Genomic DNA, 21,672 nt, shown 5'->3' with positions numbered 1-21,672 from the left:
ACAAATAAAAAAACAGCTCTCTTTAATCTTTCTGTTGGCGCATAAACCGGGTCGACACTTCCCTTTTTCTACGAGCTTTTCAAACTGGGGGCAGCCTTGGGGGAGCCGGGTGTTGTCAACTATTGAAGGGGGCCTCAAGAGCCACACCGGGGCCTCAACTGTGCGAGGAATTATAAATATTCTGGAGCTTGTTGTTGCGCAGTCCCTTCGGATTTTGGTTTGCAGAGAAGAACCAGCGTTGTATGGTACTATATCATCTATTAGTTGGTTTTGTGAATGCGAACCAAAGAGTGACAAATTATGGTGAAATGTTCACTTAACTTGTTCATTTTGGCCCTTTAAATTCAAGTTATTGGTGGGTGGGTGGGTGGATGGATGGATGGATGGATGGATGGATGGATGGATGGATGGATGGATGGATGGATGGATGGATGGATGGATGGATGGATGGATGGATGGATGGATGGATGGATGGATGGATGGATGGATGGATGGATGGATGGATAGATGGATAGATAGAGATGGATAGATAGAGATGGATGGATGTATGGATGGATGGATGATGGATGGATGGATGGATGGATGGATGGATGGATGGATGGATGGATGGATGGATGGATGGATGGATGGATGGATGGATGGATGGATGGATGGATGGATGGATGGATGGATGGATGGATGGATGGATGGATGGATGGATGGATGGATGGATGGATGGATAGATGGATAGATAGATAGATAGATAGATAGATAGATAGATAGATAGATAGATAGATAGATAGATAGATAGATAGATAGATAGATAGATAGATAGATAGATAGATAGATAGATAGATAGATAGATAGATAGATAGATAGATAGATAGATAGATAGATAGATAGATAGATAGATAGATAGATAGATAGATAGATAGATAGATAGATAGATAGATAGATAGATAGATAGATAGATAGATAGATAGATAGATAGATAGATAGATAGAGATGGATAGATAGAGATGGATGGATGGATGGATGGATGGAACTTTATTGATCTCTATTGGTCTCCACAGCAATACAGACGGTAATTCATAAAAATAAAAATAAAAATAAGAACAAGAAAAAAGTTTCTATAAAAAGAAAGTTCAAGATGACACAATCTTAGTCTAAAGATAAAGAACAAATAAAAAGTATACATAGATTAACATAGAATAGAATCATCTTTTCACTCCTGCCCCCAAACTCAGAATTAAACAATCTAATAACACGAGGAATGAATGAATCCCTGAGTCTATTAGTGTTGCATCATGGGAGGAGCATTCGTGCTCCATCTGCTTCTCTGTTCACTGATGACAGTGTTGAGAGGATGATGTCATCATTATGATGGACAGTAGTTTGTCCAGAGATCTCCTCTCTTGTTACCAGTGAGTCCAGCTTCAACCACAGAGCTTGTGATCATTATAATTATAATTAATTATAATACATTTAAAAATATTTTTTAATTCTTGGAATTAGAAGAATAAAAAGATTCATCCACTTATTAAATATTAAATAATGGAACTTTTCAGTATTTTATTTATTTAAAAACTCCATTATTTACAAAAACCTTGCTTTAAAAAACAAGTTAAAACATTGGAAAAACAAGCATTCAATATTGTGACGACGCTGATATACATAATATATCATAATACTTGAAAGCGAATGTATCCTTTGTCTTAGTTATTTTTCTTTGATCTATGTTCTTTATCTTTAGACTTAGATTGTATCATCTTGTTCTTTCTCTTTATTTCTCTTTGTTCTTGTTCTCATTTTATTTTGATTTATTTTTTATGAAAAATTGCTGTATTTGCTGTGGCTAATTGGAAAAAAACAATTTCCCGAAGGAGACCTCCTGAGGGATCAATAACGTTCTACCTTACCTTACCTTACCTTATAAAGTATCATGACATTCTGTTCCATGTTAAACTTTCTATCCTTTGTCTTAAAACACTTCACAGGCTTCCAGTTTCTTTCAGGATCAACTTTAAAATTCTGGTTCTTACGTTCAGATCTATTCATGGTCAGGCTCCTCCTTACATCACTGATCTGATCCAGCCTTACACCCCAGCTCGGACTCTGAGGTCTGTGGATCAGAATCTACTTATGGTTCCACGCACACGGCTCAGGACCAGAGGAGAGAAATCTTTTCAGGTTGTTGCTCCTAAGCTTTGGAATGATCTTCCTCTCTCTTTGCGCTTGATGGAGTCTACTGACTCCTTTAAGAAACATCTTAAGACGTTTCTATTTGTTCAGGCTTTTCCTTGATTTTCTGGAACTCCTGTGTTGTTCTCAGTATTATCTTGATCTTTAAAGTATATACTTTTTTGAATATTGTTTTGATTGTTAAATCACTTTGTGACCCTGGTCTGGAAAAGCGCTATATAAATAAATATTACTTACTTACTTACTTACTCACTTACTTACTTTGTTATTTGCCTTTGATCTTTGTTCTTTAGAGTTAGATTGTGTTATATTGTACTTTGACTTTGTTCTTGTCATTATTATTATTATTATTTTTATTAATTTATTATTATTGTCTGTATTGCTGTGTATTGTTTTGGAAAAACAATTGTATCAATAAAGTTCTATCTATCTATAAACCACACGTAACAAAGGACATTATGACGTCACAATGTTTCTAGTCCTACCTAAAGAACAAAGTAAGTAGAATTAAAATAAAGTACTTACAAACACGTGTCGATGACTCAGCAAAACGTACAGGCAGATACTTTTTTCATTTTTAGAGTTAATAAGTATTTTGGGTTTTCTTGTTTAAACCTAGAAGTCATGACTTCATCGTCGTCGTTCTCCGATGACGTCACGCGCTCCCGGTGGCAGCTCTCGCTCAGTCTCGCGCTCACGCTCGCGCTCGCTCACCTCGCGTGAGACAAAGTAGCTCCGCAGGAGGCGACAGGAGAGGAGGCAGAGCAGGAGAAGAACATGGAGCCGCGCACCGCTCCTCGACCACAGGAATAACAAAAAAGAGACTTGACTCGCGAGGAGAAGAAAAGAGAGAAAAACTTTGACCTGGACTCGAGAGAGAGAAACTGTTGCGAGACTTTGTTTGCGTCGCTCCGGGAACATGGATACACTTTTCTCCGCGTCTGTGGGACTCCTGCTGGTCCTCCTGACGGTCTCCGGACAGAAGCCTCCAGGTAAGAACCTGCCTTCCAGATGTTTCCACGAACTCACAAATAATGTCGTTTTTAAACCTCGTCTGGAAGTTTTTCATCTCCAGGTAGAAAAAAAGTTGTCCGCCGTGTCGTCCCGGGACTTGTTTGACTCTCAACCTGCTTAACTCGATTATAAAAACAAATATTGCATCAAAATGTTCTTTTATATACGTTTATATTTTCTCCTCCTGGTTTTTATCCTCGTGCTCCTCGAGCCTCAGAGACGCTTCTGTCCAACTGTCAACTCGCTCGCGTCACCTGGGAAAAAACTAAAGGGATTTAAACTCACGATTCAGTTAAAAAATGTTGTTTATTTTTCCACGACCTCGTCCGAGTGGAGTCTGGGAAGAGACTGGACTCACTTTGACGCTGAAAACATGAACATTTGAGTCTAAAAACAAGAATGAATGGGGAAGTTGTGCCGCAGCGAGCGCGCGGAGGAAAATAAAAAAGTTGGCGCAAGATCACCTGATATAAACTGACACAAACCCGCACATTATTGTTGTTTAACAAACGTTATTACACTTTAACTGACACTCGCTTCCGTCGCGTTCAACGTACGCGGACGTTTTTCTTTTTTTTTTTCCTCTCCCGATCCAAACTGAATTTTCCCGAACAAACCGTCTCCATGTTGTGTGAGAATCTGAACTGAAACAACATCCATTATGAGGATTTGTTGACTGTTTACTCGGTGAAATTGAAAGCGCAAACAAAAAGTCGTAAACTCAGGTCGTTGTCACAGTGTTTCCCCCGCAGTCGCATCTTAATACCAAATATTTCACTTTACGTCCTGATGATCCTTTTATTTATTTATTTTAAACTTAAATATCGAGAATTTAATCATGATCTGAGCTGTGAACATTGACCTCCAAAATCACGATCAAACTGAAATGAAAACGCTGGATTTATTAAGTTGGAATTCTTCTCCATTACTGTTGATCGTTTTCATAATATAAATTACAGATTAATTACTTATTTTTACTGTGAGATTTTATCACCCCCCCCCCCCCCCCTCACCCCTTGTTTAAACCCATCCTCATAACACCCCCCTCCATCCACCCCTTCTCCCTTGTGGCCATTTGGTCCTCAGGGCAGCAAATGTGTGGAATGTCTTCTCTGAGGCCTCTCAGGGGACTTTAAGTGATGTTAATTTGCAAGTAAATACAAGATGCTGCTTTACATTGGGGTGGGAGGGGGTGTCGTGGGGTGAAGTGAAGAGAGAGCCTCTGTTTTCTCACCCAAGTCAAAAGCCAGATAAATGAGAGTAAACCTGCACTAATTCACAAAAAGAAAGCCTGTTATTGTGAGATATGCTTGTATCTGTGACTGGAAACCGTGATCGAAAATGACGCAAAATTTTTTTGTTTATTTATTATTTTTTCAACACACAAATATGAGTGAAAATAGACAATAATCCAGGTGTAATGATGGTGTAACGTACATGACAATAGGTTAATCAAAGAGAATAATGCATTATATTATCCTTTAAAAGAGATTTTAGAATACAAACTCAATTTTATGTATATATTTAAAATATTCTTTTTGTTTTAATTCAATAAATTAAACTGAAATAGTTGATAAATGACTATAATAATTAAACTTTTGACAAAATATGGATAAAAAAACAACTGATATTGCATCGAAAGCTACTGTGAAACAGCGGACGCAAAATAAAAGGTCAACTAGTTAACAGTCTGACAACAAAATCCTTCTTTTTGATCTCCATGAATAAGGCGTCGTTGAAGTGGCTGCGTTTGAGTGACATGACGTCTCTCGCCGTGGCCCAGTGTTTGTGTTCACCACGATGTTTGATTCAACCTCCAGACCCTGAGACGCCATCGAGGTGAAGACTCACCAAATGTTCGCCACTTTAACTCACAGTTGTACAGTCTGTACCGTTTCACGCCCGCCCACTCGCAAAACATTCTTAGCTCCGTGTCGAGCGCCTTGAGATGTGTAACCGATGAGGCCGATTGAGTTAATGGGCAGATCATTAATACGACCGGTGTGAACTGTCAGTGTGAATAAGTGGCTGCTCTCAGATCAGTGGTCAGCAGTGAATGAAGGAGTCACGGGAGAGACGTGTTGTTGCCGCCGCATCATTACTCGCCCTCCAAACCCTCCAATCGCAGACAAGGACGAGAAACGGGAATCGGCGCCCGGGTCCTCGGTTACGATCTGTCATGTATTTACAGTCACTTCGAGTCAGCGTCACATCGTCCTTCCTTTTTTAAATCAGACCCACTCCCTTCTTCATCCTCCGGTCAATCGTTGAGTTTTGAGACAAACTCTCTCCTCACTATCTTTTGCGTCGTCGATTCTCTACCCCGGGAATCTCTCGCCCGTCCTGTCCTCGAGTCGTGTGACGGATCCTCCGCCGTCTTTTAATCGTAATGAAGTGAAATAATTGTTTTCCATTAGCGATGGAATCAGAAGGCTGCCAGTGAACTTCACATTTGAGCTGCTTTAATTATAATTGCAAATTATTTTTCTCAACATTAGAGCCAAGTTGGTTTAATTATAATAATTTTTTTTTTGGGATGCAAAGTATTTTTTTTTTTAGAGAGAAAGATAAGGGGGTGGGGATTGAAGGGGGGGGTAACCAGACTATTGGTTTTTGGCCGTAGGCTAAACCATCCTCCACTTAAGAGACTGTGAAAACGGCAGGAGGCTGCCTGTGTGTGTGTGTGTGTGTGTGTGTCGCTGTCACTTTCGCGAGCCAGTCCGGCCGATGCTTTTAAGCCCCGTGGAGGACGGTCGACTACAAAAACACACAAGCATGTGAAATGTTTTGCCTCTCTCGTGGAGATTCATGTGGAAAATGTCCCTCATTCTTCCGGTGCCACATGAAAATGGCGGCGAATCAAAAAAAGATACATGGATTTATTTTCATGTTAGAAGCGACGGTCGAGCCACGCACATTACACTCAAAGTACTCCCCTTGAATCAAACGCCCGCTTTCCCCGAGTGCCGGTCTGTTGCAACACGTTTCAATTAAGTGATAGATTCCACCACCCAAAAAAAAACAAAAACACAACACAGTCTCTTTGAAACTAACTGCCTCATTTCTCCCAGTCATTTGGGGATGAAGTCTGAAGTACGAGTGTGTGGAATATAATTAATCTGCTCAGAGAGTTTGTTAACTAATCCCTCATTAGACTGCTGGAGTTTGAGTATATTATTTCAAAAATTAAATTGAATATTTGGGTCTCTGCCCGAGTTATATAAACGCTTGGATTCAAACATTTTTTCACGGATAAAGCTCCGAAATCGATTTGTTGTGCTTGGCGTGTCCCAATGTTCATGGATGACACGACTCAAGAGGGAAACAAATATGTTTAAGAACTTTGGAATTGAAGGTCAAAAGTTCATATCAGCAGCCACTTATAGTTTAATCGGGTCGACAACCACAACACACGCATGACAATTCACATCTTGCGTGAGAGCCGACCACCAGGTGTTGTCAATTTGTCCGTCGTCTGAAGTTTTTAAAAGTCAACATTAGCTCCATTAACCCACATCGTTTCTACTATTATCTCTGGTCTTCATTACCAGATCTATGAAGATCTATTGTATAAAACAAACTCTTTAAACTATGTTTAATTCTAAAACAAACTTAGCTCCAGTTGTACTGTCCAAAATGAAGCCACGATTGGCTCTTCTTCAGGTGCTGGATTGAGGGACTCTCAATCTTCTTCTTTGGTTTGGTAAACGTGTTTATATCAGTTCGCCACAAGCGATAGCTTCAAATAAAATAGTTTAAAGTAAACATATTTTCTGCTTCTCCTACATTAGTTCAAATTTTATTTTAAAAATATATTTTTTAGAGAAAATGCTAATTTGAAGGCCCAAATTAAATGAATGCTGAAAATGAAAACCCTGCAAGCTAGTTTACATGTTATTATCGAGGACATGGTGAAGAGATTTCAGTATATTTAGACAAGAATACAACTACACACCCTGACACTAGAACATTAATACAGCTTTTCCTTTGGTTGTCCAGGTAAATCGTTCATTTATTCTGATAAGCGTGTAATAAAGGTAATAATAAATATATTTTAATCCTGAAGGTCATCAACTCACATCAAAATGTTTCATTATCTTTCCAGATGTATTAATATAAAAAACATTTTTCCCAGGAGGTCCCGAGACATTTCACAGCTCAATCCTTAAAAGAGGTTGAAAAATCAACAAATCAAAAGCAAAAGAGTAAAATATAGACGTGGCAATGACCACAGTATGAATAAGTAAAACACCAAATGTGTCATATACCAACTAATTCTGTAAAAATGAAACATCTGTAATAAAAATAGTGTTTTATTTAAATATAAAAAGCTTTGTGATTAAATAAGAAAAAAAGTCATCCACTCTAGACATGACAAAATGGGTTTGCTGGAACTGGTGCATCATGGGTAGTGAGCATCGTTCAGTGAGTGGGAAGTGAACCGAAAAAGGTGCCCTAAGTACCGGTGGAGGTGACCAGAGAGAGAAAGTTGAGGATCGCATCCCGGAATGAATGATGGCATTAGTCCGGTATCATCAATCTCTGCTCCGGCCGGTTCTGGCTCCGGTCACAGCTGTCTGTGCAGGAAACACACCACTGCCCCACGTACACACACTGCACAAACACATGCGCAGCCTCACACACACCGTCGCTGGCACACACACACACTACTGGCTAATGACAGATTAAGTAATCAACACTCTTTGCTGATTAATTACATTACAGGGCGCTCGCGCACACGCCTACGCACGGACAAGAGCGGGCTTGTGTAGTTTGTGCGGCGATAATGGCCGAGCAGGGAGACGAGGCTGCGACAGGTGAAGACCACAGAGGGACAGTAATGGTACGAGGGGGTCACAGCGGGTGTGAGACGAGGTGGGGGGCAAAGGTGGTTGTAGGACATCTGTTGGTTTAAGTTGGAGAATGTGACACATGACACTCTTCGCCAAAAAAAAGGTGTCACTCACATTGTTGTTGTAGGAAAAAAATGTCAAAATTGTCATTCACGTGAAGCACAAACTGTCAATCAAAACAGCTGATTGGGTGTTTGGAATAACTGGATTGGACCAAAGATACTTTGGAAAGAAGTGAAGCGAAGACTGAGGGATGTGTTAGTAACTAATGTTTAGAATTAAAAGTGATTTAACATCTTCAAACGCAGTTTTATTTTGTAAATTCACCAAAGAACTTTACTTTTATCACTCGTTTCCTGCCTGAACGATTTTATCAACATCGGCGAAACGACGTGATGCGGATAAGAAGGAATTCTTTTTCAGCAGCGCTGAGGTTTGCGGAAAATGGGCCCCGGCTTTTCGTGCGAGACCCTTTCGGTGGATTTGCACTAGTCCCATTTTTTTCCAGGTGGCAAAAAAAAAGCTCTTGGTGTGACCCTGGGGTTAGGCTGCACAGTTGGATAAAAATCTGGAGTTTCTGCTCTGGCTAGAATGTTTGTGTGGATCAGGACTAGTCTCTTAATTTAACAAAGCACCAAGAAACTGAGGTGGTCCCTGGAGCTGTGGGGGGGAAATTTGGTGTTTAAACATGACAATGAAATAACAGGCTGCGAAATCAGTTCCAAGAGGAAAAACATACGTGACCAAAAAACAGTCAAATTGCATACAAAAGCAATGAAAATTCCAATATAATCCGACATAAAAAAGAAAAGAAGTAAATAACTTGTTTTAAAAAGGAATCCAAAGTATATCTAAAAAAATAAGTTAAAAAAAAATCTTTGAAGAAAATAAGTGTAAAAAAAACTGCTATACTGGTAGAAAATGCAATATATTTGTTAAAAAAAACCTGCCTGATTTAAGAAAAAACTAAATAATAACATGTAAAATGAAAATTTCTAGATAGAAAATGAATGTATAAAACGTGTTGTTCTAGCCAAAGTCCACAGCAATAATTGGCGAAGCTCTTTTCTACTTGACCACACGTTCATTGTTTATGAGCGACTGTGTGATCTTCAAACTCACCTTTACAACTGTGTCTCTCTGCTTCTGCATGTGACGTCTCTAACGTTCTTCTATTCTCTGTCGCTCTTATCAAACCCCAGCTCACATGGGACGCGCCGAGAAGGGTAAGTCAAGATCAACTTGTCCACCTCACCTAGTCTTCACGTCATTCTGGTCTAACCGTTCTCATCCCGTGACGTCACTCACCATCAAACCGTCGTCATTGTGAGTCTCAGAAAACCCCGACTCGACGCCATCTTAGATTTGTGTCCCTGAAATATCAGCGACTCAGCCAAACTTAAGCTGACAACTCATTCGTAGCGTCCCCACGTTGATGTACTGCTCCCTTTAAGCTGCCAGTTAATCTTTTTGCCATTTGTCTTCACGTCTGCCGTCCTCATCTTCGTCTGCCTGCGTCTGTGGTGAAGACAGCTGTCGACTGTTTGAAGTTTCCTGGTTTCTGTTTGCTTTGACTGGTGTTTTTATTAAAGGAGCTTCGCTTGTTTCTCCAAAGTTGCCCGTCTGTTCTCGCATCTATTTTAATCTCATTACGATATTATGAGTCTCACGCACTGACGCTAAGATTTAACTTCCCCTGCTGATTTTAAATCGACACTTTCTGTTGACAGAGCCAGAGTTTTTGCTTTAGTGAGTGAAAGTGATTGATTACTGAGATGAACTGCGTCATGTCCTTGAAAAACCTGTGAATTACTAAGAGGTTTTTTTTTTCTTCAAATAGAGATACACCGCAAATTAAACAGAGCTTCTCACATTTTCATTGATTTGTTTAATAAATATTTAAGTCGCTCCATTATTACATCCATTTTTAAAAATCATTTTTTTCTTAACTTAACTTAACTTTGCCAAAACATTTGGTTGGCGTAAAGCTCATTTTCACTGCAAACTATATTTTTGGTTTAATTGTCATTTAGAGAAAAACCAACAATGTTTGCAATTCAATGTAATATATTTTGAGATTTTTTTTCTCGATGCTATGCTTTTCTTTTAAGTTTTTTACGATTTTATTTGACAAGGGACCCAATCTTTGTACACTGTTAGCTGGTTTGAGAATACAAATCATCACTTCAAATTCAAAAAAAAGAGAAAGACATCAAATTGGACAAAATAGATAGATAGTTAGATTTTCCTTTATCTTAGGTTTTATCTCAGATTTTAGTTTACAGCAGCATTAGGGGGGAAAAATACAATAAAAAAATAAAATTGAATAAAATACTTTAAAAAATAATACAATACAAATAGCATTTTAAATTATAATTTAGAATAACATTTCTTAGTAACAACAAGTGAAAACAGAAAAAAAGAATAGGTATAAAAAGCCAAAAACTAAACCTCCCCCCCCAACCGCCGGCCAAGTTTCGACAAGAATTTAGCTCTGGTGGTCCTTCCACCAGTTAAGTTTGAGGCCCTTGTAAACAATATTCCTAACTTCTCATTTCCTTTCTCTGGACTGACACAGCAAAGGTTTTAGAGTATATCTGCAAAATATATTTTCTAGGCTAGAAAATCATAGGAAAATCATTTAAAATGGAACTGTCATGTTTTGGAGAAGAGTTCAAATATAACTTTGAGATAACAGTTAAGAAATCTGACATCATAAAAATACACTGCAACAGAAAAAGGTCAAAACAGGTCCATCATCCGCACTAAAAACATGAATGTTGAGGGTAAAGTGTGCGCTGACCTCAAGTTATAATTAACAGAAATTCCGTCAAACCACTCCATTACCAAAACACACGAGGATGTGACCGAGTCTTGTGCTGTGTCATCCTCAAACTATCTTCTGAAGGTACGTTCCCCAAATATCGCCTCTAAAAATAGAGCGGCAACTCTGTCTTTAGCCACACGTGATTTCAGAAAGTTTATTTTTACAGACATCAAAGCGGGTATCGACATATAAACGAGGGTATTTTTGTCAACTTGAGTCAGAGTCTTCGTCCCTTTTGTTCAGTAAATGTGACTTTGTGTATATTTTTTCAATTTGTGTGCGAGCTGTTGTATCTGAGCGCCTTCAGGTGGTCCAGGCCAAAGGGCTCTTGTGTGCATCTCCGTGTGCGTCGCTAACGGGCAATGGCTGAAACGCTTTCCATTAGTCCAGTTACGAAGACATCTGTCATGAAGCCGTATTACACACACATACACACACAAAAGTGGCCATAAGCAATCTATGTGCAGCATACCATATTAAGTCTCATTCCTGACTGTAGTCTTGGGATACAATCCCAGTGGACGTCCAGCCCCCGTTCTTTTTTATTCCACAAAGAGGACGTCCTTATAACACTTTTCAGTACCCCCCCCACCCCAGTTTAAGCTGATTTCACTTCAAGAGCAAAAGCTTTCGAGAACTATAAACCCATCCTCTTATGTGTGTGTGTGAATCTGGAGGCTTACAAACAGATGACCGGTCCATTAAGATTATCATCTCCATCCCTGACTATGTATCTTCACATCCACGCATTCCTAACTCTCCATTTATCTGTTCTAGCAGAGATTTTAAATCTTGTCGCAGATTTTCCATCTCCTCCCTCACAGTCTCTCACCTTATCCGTCACTCTTTGGTGTATGTTTATTTTTCTGACTCCCGCCATCCTACATGTGTGTCCTGTCTGTAGTTGACTGCGGACACATGGTCGGCCCGACAGTGATCCTGCACACCTTCGTGGACCGACGGTCAATCACACTGACAAGAAGTCTTTGTTGTAACGTCGGCCTCTTATACTTGATTGTCATTGATAATGTCGGGGCTCAAAAGAGCATTTTTTTTAAAAGTTAAAAGTAATGTTTTTCTCTGTTTTCCCGTATAATCGTCCATATTTCCAGAGGCCATCAAGGCCTTTGCATTCGCTGTTGTAAAACAGTTCCAGTATTGAAGCCATATATAGCAGGAATATAAAACTACTTGAGTGATCGTGGCGGTTTTGTATCTTCCTTGTTATATTATATATTTCTGTGTCTGCTTGTTTATTTGTTAAGATAATAGAGCTCTAGGATTTCTGTTTGATCATTGGTAGGCAACAGACTAGTAAAGAGATTTAAAATGTCACACATCACAATCTGTATTTCCAAATTCCAAATGGAACTTCCTGCATTTTAGACACGTTAAGACACCACATTTAGGTCGAGACTATGACTTTGATTGATCTACTATCCTACCCCCCTAGCTCTTTAAAGCCAGTGAGTCCAGCTGGTTTTCTAACGCCGGCACCGCTGAGTCTTTCTCAGCTTCTGATGCTATAAATCCTTCCGTGGTATGGTTCTGGCCTCTGGCATCTTTTTGCCCCCCCAAAAAAAAAAGTCTCACTTGAATTTGTCCATGAGAGATCTATAGCTCCCGGAATCCAGCTTACTTTAAAGCAATCCTAAATTTCACTTGACCCCCTTTTTTCTTTCTCCAAATTCAGCACCGAGTATGTTGTTTTGGTTTATGCCATAATTGTGTTTTAAACAAAAGACAAAGAGAATATTCCCTCATTTAGCCTCTTCACTTAACTGTAAGAATAGGGTTAAGATAAGTTTTTTTCAAACTAAACAACTAGTCCGACATCCACACTCAACCATAGTCGGCTTTATAAAAAATGACCCGTCGATATGATAGTGTGTTTCATGTGCTTTGCTAACACCCCCAGACTAACTCAAAGAGCACTTTGAAAACAGCAGCAAATACTATTTAAGGGCTTGGTCCGGCCACAAATGATGTGTAAACACCGTTAGTGGCTGCTGCGCATCAAAGAAAGCTCGGTTGTTACTCACTGAGACTGCCTGCTGATCCAGTAAACCAGATCTCCAATACGTTGGATTCATCACCTCCATGAAACTTCACCATAGTTTTCCGCCTTTTCACGCTGAGGGTTCATGTCCTCGACGCATGTTGTCTTACAGCGCCGTTCTGGATTTAATTGTGTGGATGTTTGTCACAAAAGTTTAGCTCTTCTGCTCAGTGAAGGTTTTTCCAGATATCTCTCTGCCCGATCGGACGAGAATGCTCATTGAACGTTGTCGTGAGAAACACCAAAACTGGGCATGTTTGGTTTCCACTGGAACTCAGCCTTGAGATTGTTGTTGCAGGTGATTTGATTCCTGGATCCAGTAACGTACACACTCTTGTCTTGATGTTGACGCTACGCAGACTCCACAGTGTCTGGTGTTGTCGAGAAATATCAGTAGCTCAAGTCAAACAAACCTTCACCTCCCACCTCCCCTGCTACCTTTTCCCTCCACCTCCAGGCTACTCTACTTAAGCCAGTCCTGTGTTCTTTCCTTTGGAATTTATGCCCCGCTAACCTAAACAGCGAGCACGACCCTTCCCCCTTACTCACACTCCAGTCGCACCCTTTTCTCTACTTTGACTTGATGCCTAGATTCACAACAAGCAAGATTCTAATCCCCTCAGATCAAAACAAACCTTTACTTTAAACTCCCTTCTTTTTAATGTACAACTTTGACCGTTGACTCACAGATTCCTTAATCCCTTGCAGTGGCAGGAGCTCAAATGAAATCGGAAACCAAGATACATTTCTGCCACAGAATAGGTGTGAAATGTATTTTTTCGTAGCACACTTTCAGAAAAGCATATTGATGGGGACATAGAAGGAGAAAGAAATTTCCTTTGGGTTTTTTCGAATTCTAATGAATATGTATGTTAATACAACACGATGCCTGAGGTTGACTTTACACTCACCGTGGGAACATCAAACATTAGCACTTCTTTTTTTTCTAATAGAGATGTTGTATAATAAAAAAAACAGGGTGAAACGGTTATTTCAAAAACACCTCCCTTTTAAAGTTCAGCTTTGAATCTCATCAAGCTTTTTATTTAAATAAAATTGATCAGACTAAACATTCAAAATCGTTTCGCCCCTGATGCGAAGGATCTGGTGTCGGTGTTTAAAGGGTTCTCACGGCTTAAAACTAAACATGTCACGACAGAAAACACGTCTTTAGGGTTTCTAACATTTGGCAGCTTCGGGCACTGTATTGTAGATTCTGTAGATTTGTTACTGTACATGTAAGTCTAGATAGTGCCAACCCTTATGTAGTGTGACAGGACAAGGTGCTGGAAAACGTTTCATTTGCTAGACGCTACTCTCCAAACACTTAAAACCTAATACCTAAAAACGGAGCAGAAATAAGCGTTTGTTCTTTTGTTCCTTCTCATGCGTGAAAGCAGTCTTACATTCATGACCACGTTGCTAATATTTTATTGAAATTCCGTACGTCACTGTTATAAACTTAGTTAATTAAAATAAATTGAATTAATATGTGAATATATATGCCAAAGTACAGATTGGAATCCAGTAGGATCTGGAATCCTACAAGAACATATTGGAATTCCAATTTGTACTAGTACAGGTTGGAGTGAAATGATTCAGTCTATTTTCCAAAACATTTTTATGTAACCCAAATGTTTCTCCTATTAGAATTGGAGATTGTCCTGGTAAAATTCCCATTTGTCTTAGGACAGATTGGAAATCCAATATTCAGATATTCAGTATTCTGTAGTATGATTCCAATCTCTCCTAGTAGAGATTGGAATTCACTAGTAGAACCTGGAATCCTCCTAGGACAGACTTGAATTCCAATGTTCAGATCCCAGATCAGTAGCAGGATTCCAATCTGTTCTAGTTCAGATTTGAATTCCAGATTCCAGATCCTACTGGATTCCAATCTGTACTCTGACATATAAATACACTATGTGCGTTCCTGATTTCATTATAAATTCCTGTACAATATATAACCGATAAACTGAAGAAAAAGTCACATCCTTCGTTATAAATAATTAATATACTCTCACATATCACTATATCACATAATTCCACTTTCGTTTCGTTTGCTAAATAAATTGTTCCCATTTTGTTCTCTCTCTGAGAATGGTCTCTCTTAATCAAGGTCTTTCCCTTCCTCTTGCTTGTTACAAGATTTTATTTATCTTTCTTTGCCTCCAGATTTTCTCTGACTCACCCCCCCGCCTGCTCTTCTTAGTAGACGCAACTGTCTTATTGTATTAAGTGGCTCGTCTCACTGTCACTATGTCTATATTAGGCTAAAGGTAAACAAGTAAGTGTGTGTTTGTGTGTGAGCGAAGAGGCCTGTCTGGTCGGGGTAACGGTTAGCAGATACAATGCTACCTCCCCGCGACACAAACTGTCGCTTATGCTCAGCCTCATACTCGCGCACAAACACACAGCGCTACCTCGACTGCGAGCGCCGCTCTGTCGGGTTAGTTTGTCTTCCAAGTCAGCTCTGAGAAGTTAAGTGCGGGTTTAACTCGGAGTGACTTTGCTCTGTGTTAGTCTCCGGACTCCAGAGAAAACCTGTTTTTTTTATGGTGTGATTAATGTCTGATGATGAAAACATACACAAGGTTGGAAGACATTTCTAATTACTTGGTGATAATCCAAATCACGCTATTATGGGATTAGTTAACTGAGACGGACACCTCAGTGGTCACGGCATCATTGTAAAAAAGATGACCTAGATGCTACCAAGTCCTTCTGAATTTTCCCGTTTTGTCATGCTTTCACTTCCCGAGTGCAGTGGGAACATTGACACAAGAGATGCCAACTGTGTGATTATTGTTTCCGATGGGTCAGAATAACACACTGTACCATCACACCTCCTCACTTATCTGTCAATGAGCGCTTTTCAAACTTGTCCCTGTACTTGACCTCATTCCCCGAAAGTGACGCAGCGACAATCCCGCTGGGGTCACGGCCATAAACCGCGGTTACAGCCCGTCGCCTCCCAAGTGTGTAATCTCGCAAATGTAAAGCACAAAGGAGCAGTTAGACAGTCGCTGCCAGGATGTTGTAACTGAAGACAGAAACTGTGCAAACCTCCCTCTTTTGGAGCGCTCCAGAAGTGCACATACCTCCTGACTGAAGGAGCCACATGTGGTTTGGGTTAGCCACGCTTCGCCTCAAGCCGGCCCCACATTAACCGCCCGTTCGGATCTTTGGTCATGTACATGTGTACGTCTCCGCACCACTTTCGGGCGATCTGTTGGCGACTTTGATACGTAGTTTTAAATCCTTCTTCAGGTCAAGAAAGAACGATCAAAAAGAAAGGAGGGAATGTTGCTTCTAAAGTTGGTTTAGCTTTAAAGAGAAAAGCATTATTGCATCATTTCTGTTTGTGCTTCCAAGCTGGTGACGATAAAGCTTTAGCATGTGGATTTCATAAAACAGGTCATGCCACGGATTTCACTCCACGAGAGCTTAAAGCAGAAATAATCTGCTGTTAAAGGATCAATGTTTTGCTGCTAATAATATATTCCCATGTTTGTTTGTCGGCCGCCCGACTACATCACCGCGTCTTAACCGACACGTCGTTGCCTTCTGCAACCCCGGCGCCGCTCAGATGATCAAGGTTCGCAACCACCAGCCAAGTCAGCAGCATCACCCCGCTGTTATTAACGTTTTGAAATGCCGCTCACACGTCGGTTTAATCACTTCTCCATGCCTTTTTACAAGGAGACGCAGTGTGATAGATTAAAAGCGCCTCCCGTAACACAGCGCGCCTCATGTTTCACCAGCTCAAGGCTAAAAAGATCTGAGGTGATTAAAAACACGACTTTACAACAAGTTGATATATAAAGTTTTAATCAACAGGATCGTTCCTTTTATGTGGAGAATTTTAGCTTTTTTATAATTGATAAGTTATTTTCTGTCGAATTCCAATTAAAATTAAGTAAACAATTAGGATTTGCATCAAGTTTGCGTCTGATGTGCATATTTCAAATGACCTGAAGCCTTTTTCCAGATTCAAGGAAAAGCAAAGAATGGGGTAGCCCCCCACAGTAGCCCCCAGTATATCTGCAGCCCCCCAAACACAGACCAGATTCTACTGCACATGAGTCAATAGTTATGCAGGCTTCTCAGTACAATAAGGAAAACATGTGAAAATGTACTTGTGAATATGAAAAAAAAAATGTAATTTAAAAGTTTCTTATTTTGTAAGGAAAAGAAAAGTATTTTTTAAATTAAATTGTTACACAATCAAAGGCTAAATGTTGAATAACTGCCAGATGTTTTAACAAGAAGTTTTTAGCTTAAAAAACTCACTTCAAGCCATGAAATCAAGATAAACCCAGACCACCTTTTTTTATATGGTTTTTGTTCTTGTGCTATTATTATATTTTGGTCAGAAAAAAAGTTTATGTGTAAAGTTGATATTTTGTCACTTATGATACAAGTTATTTATAGTTTTATCCTGTTTAGTGTTGTTCGTTTTTGGTTCCAACTGGATCAAAATGCCATAGAAATATTCCACGACCACGTATATGGAGATGCCTTTATGAGCTTCAGACATGTTGTTTTTGTTTCCTATTTAACGGCGTTGTTCTGCACCAGGGAGTGCTACTCAATATGCAGGGAGTACCACGCCACACTCAAGTTCTTCTGGGACTTCTGGAGGCAGGAGCCATGTAAATCATGTCGCCTTGTTTTGCCACGAATCAGAGCAAAACCAGCGGGCTGACGTCTCTTGAAACCAACACATCATAAAACAAAACAAAACATCCACCTACTCCAGGAGATTATGAGAACAGAAACTCCATTTTAATTGGGACGGCGAACAAAGAGGGTTTCGTATTTCAAAAGCACACACCCCTGTTATGGTAATTGACTTCTTTATCTTAGATCCAATGTCGCGGTGGAGTTGATGGTGCGTATTTAGGAAAAGATCAAGAGTCATATGCTTAATGTACTTTGAAAAGAAATAGGAAAAAATGTATTTAATTCTCTTTAATGCTATAATGTCATTTACAATCATTCAGGGTTTGACAGTTAAACAACCTCAGATTACCTTTAATTCACTATGCAGTGAAATTCCTGATTTAATTAAATCGGGTGCAACAAAGGTTGTTTTTCTCAACCTTTTATCGTCGACATGACATTAATCTTTTTTAAATTCAACACCAAGGCTAAACCCTGTTAGTTATGTGTCTGGAGCCGATGGAATGAAGGAAGAAAAAAAAGCAAACGCCACTGAGAAGGCCAGATTATTAATTTATGTTGATTGAAAAATGTGTCAGTTCATAGTTGTTTAATTCAACTTTTTGCATGAATGCCAGGTCTACCTAAATTTTTATTTTTATTTTTTAGAATCCCTTATTTACGGGTACAGTTTGGTTGAATGGCTGGATTTTTCCTAATCTTTCGGTAGGCCTTGATAGCATGGGGGTGCTTGATTTCTCCACCACAGCTGCAGTGAGCTCAAGCAGATGTTTTAATGGACAGTATTTGAGTGGTAACCTTTATATAGTTTTTTAATTAACTAACCACCAACAAGCAACATTAATTTGTAACCGAATATTTATGTCGTAAACAAAAACAGCATCTGATTGCAAACAGTACCAGAGTATTATATTTCCTAAGCAGTTTATGCAGCGTCACCAAAACGTGTTACACATTTCTGCTTTTGTCCTTTGTAACTTCCTTTTTGACACTTAAGAGGATGGTCCCATTCCATCCTTAGATGTTACTTTACACACTTTTAATCACTGTTTATTCTTAAAAAAAATGTGAAGTGCTGCTTCAAGCACTTTATGTATCTGTCAAAATATTATCGTGTCTGTTGACTTGTGGCTCAAGAAGGGTCCCATTTATCTAAAGTGATAATTGTTAAACACAGAGGGATCGAAAACCAATGTGTTTGTGGTATCCTTTGTGTTATGTCAGAGACAAGGGGAACAACCTCCCTGGCTTCGGACCTTCGGGTCACCTTGACCCAGATACAGCACAAAGGTTACAAATTTAACCAACTAACAAAATAGGCCTTTAGTTGTTTGTTATATTCTATTAGTAGAAGTATGAGGAGTTAGGTTGACGCACAACTGGGGCTCTGATCTGAGTGGAGTGGGGCCAATCTCAGGTCTATAATCCTCCATAAATGGATAGAAAAGCAAGTGTATGATACAAAAAAGTGTGGGCACGGAGAAGTGTGTGGGAAAGGCAGCAATGGCTGTTTGAAGTGTGATAAGAAAGTATGGAAGACTGACACAACAAACACTTGCAGCTGCATATTTCTTTCCTTCCTCGGCTCGTCCGTATCTTCTGATAGTGGAGACAGTAGGAGGCGGTGAAAGTAATGCCGGTTAGATCGGGTGCGAGCCTCCTCTGTGTTCGCCTCGGAAGTCCATTCAAAACGCAACATTTGCCTGCACTTAACCCGCGAGTGCTTCAACCACTTTCACACAGGCGGAGGCACTGGGCGGCCCAGGGTGGACTTTGTCCCTCGCCGGGCCGGTCTCCGTGTTTGCTTTGCTAAATAACTTGAATTCTGTGCCGCGATTGGTGTGAATTTGCTCTGACAACAAGCATGTAGGTTTTTTTTTTACAAGAGGCCTGTTTCTGTTTCTCATTCTTCAGCTTTTGGCAGGAAGTGGCGGTTTATAGAGTGAGTTCTGTGACCCATCTGGAAGAAAGAAGATGGAGGGGATTATTTCATCTTAAAACTCACTTTGAAATTAACTTTTTTTTACATGCAAACCAAAAATAGCAATACTGAAGCTGTTGGTTGTATCCAAACAATTATTAGGAAAGAAAAAAAAGAAGATGTTTTTTACCTGACACAAACGTTTTTTTAAAGCCGTTGTGCATGTTCATTTAATCTCCGGTTTCAAAGATGTCGTTGAAAAATACTGAGAGTGGTCTGTTGTCTGTAGTGAAACCAAGAGCAAATAAAACTCACTAGATAAAATAACTTGGGTTCAACACTTATTTCACCGTTTGCACAATCTGTAAGACTACATTTCCAAGATGGCTGCAACCATGGATTGGCTTCTAGACTGTGGTTCAGTCAGTATCAGTGACATAAATAATACTACGTTCATATCTTATACTGGCTATGGTTTGATGTAATTACCGTAGTACTGTTGATAGCAACATAGTAATAGTAATATAATAATAATATTAAATGTATTTCGAAGGCACCTGTCTTGACACTCAAGGTCACCATACATATAAATGTAAAACCGCGAAGGCAAAAAAACACAAAACATTAAAACATAAATAGCATCAGGAGTGAACATTGGCAGAAATGTTTGTTTTGAAGTCCATTGACCCAAAATTCTTAACTTTGCAACGACCATGGCAACAATTCTAATTTGTAACTATTGGTCCATTGACCTTGAAATAGTAGAAAAACGTTTTCCTACATTGTAATAGGCAGGAACTTGTACTAGGTGCAGGATTAAATATTATGTTCTGCAGAATCAAACAAGAATTCTACAAAATGCATCAAATCACACGATTCAAGCAGGTAATTGATCCTGAAAATGAAAAGATTGTTTAATTGATAAAGAAAAAATGTTGTGTGGAGGATGTCTTAAGGACCTAAACATGTTTTTGCTTCAGACATACTTCCAATCATAATTGTGAGCGATATGCATTGATTGTTGGGGTGCTACTGATCAATTTGTATGAACAGATGCACCGCCCTACCACGATAATCTAATTAAATCAGTTGTCTGAGCAGAGCATCCGTACAACTTCCACTCTAATGACGGCAGAATAACCGAGTTAAGTCTGGAAACCACTCTCCTTCCTTTGGCTCGCGTTCATTCTGTGGTCCACCTCACATCCAGCAGCATCACAACAACTCGCAGAGACACAGATTGCCTTCAGATGTGTAATCAATCGTTATGAAAATTTAAATTAATACAGCCTCCTCCGCTCTTTTTCATGCCCCTTTCTTCTGCGCGTCTGGCCTGTCTTTTCCGTTGCTCATTACGCCGATCAGTCAACTTGCACACACACACACACACACGCACACACACACACACACACACACTAGTCACACCCCATTACTGACCTCACACACACTTATCTGCACACAGTTTTCAGTCGGTGAACCTGCATCCCTGTTTAATGTGGTGTGGATGGATGTGGAGTCGGCGTAGACATACAGTTTTTAGCTAAATGAGGTGCGTATATTGAACCACTTTCAAGATGAAATATACAATAATTTGAAAAAGGCACTTGCGTCTTCGGTTCACAGCTCTGTTCGGAAGAGTTTTGAAACAAAACTTTCAAAACAAGATGCCTAATGGAACACAAGACTCGTCGGCATATAGAAGATGGTATTGCGCTACGATGGTGCCAGTGTCTGAAATCACACACTTTTATAAGTGCACTTTACAGTACACTATAAAATAGTGCGCTTTCTTGCACAGTGCTCAAATTTTGACAGGGTAGTACTGTCTCAAATCAAACTCTTCTGCTACACACTTACCGGAAATGACTCGACAGCTGCTTCTTGAAAATTGACAGCGTTTTTTGCCAATTGAAACTTGCTATTAAGTTGTGTATTATTTTGTTATTACTGTTGTTGTAGTAAAATCAGTGTTTTCTCGAGACATTACGCCTGTATCTGCTCGAGTCGTCAGTGACGTAGCTTCAGTTTAGCGTCGTCACTAAGATGGCGGCGGTTGAGGGTGGAAAGTGTCCATCGATGCACACTCAATTTTCTTAGTGCACACTGCGCACTAAGTTTTCGCACACTGTTC

The 21,672-nt window shown here is 39.7% G+C and overlaps 1 protein-coding gene across 6 annotated transcripts in view; it reads left to right on the top strand.

Moving 5' to 3' along the window:
• Window positions 1-2,883: 2,883 nt before the first annotated feature.
• ptprk (protein tyrosine phosphatase receptor type K) overlaps window positions 2,884-21,672 on the top strand; it is a 102,797-nt gene continuing 84,008 nt past the window's right edge. For 2 of the 6 annotated variants that reach the window (XM_087805180.1, XM_087805179.1), the window contains exons 1-2: window positions 2,887-3,173; window positions 9,251-9,274. In XM_087805180.1, coding sequence (XP_087661306.1) covers window positions 3,101-3,173; window positions 9,251-9,274 — 97 coding nt within the window. In that variant the 5' untranslated portion in view covers window positions 2,887-3,100. Of the gene's footprint in view, window positions 3,174-9,250; window positions 9,275-21,672 lie in introns of all 6 variants that reach the window. The other 4 variants (XM_087805182.1, XM_087805181.1, XM_087805177.1 and 1 more) reach the window with 3 other exon arrangements.

Source organism: Callionymus lyra, chromosome 13 (assembly GCF_982586985.1).
Source record: "Callionymus lyra chromosome 13, fCalLyr1.hap1.1, whole genome shotgun sequence".
Classification (NCBI taxonomy): Eukaryota; Metazoa; Chordata; class Actinopteri; order Syngnathiformes; family Callionymidae; genus Callionymus; species Callionymus lyra.
The sequence above is the reverse complement of the archived record's forward strand: the minus strand, read 5'-3'. Positions and strand labels throughout refer to the sequence as shown.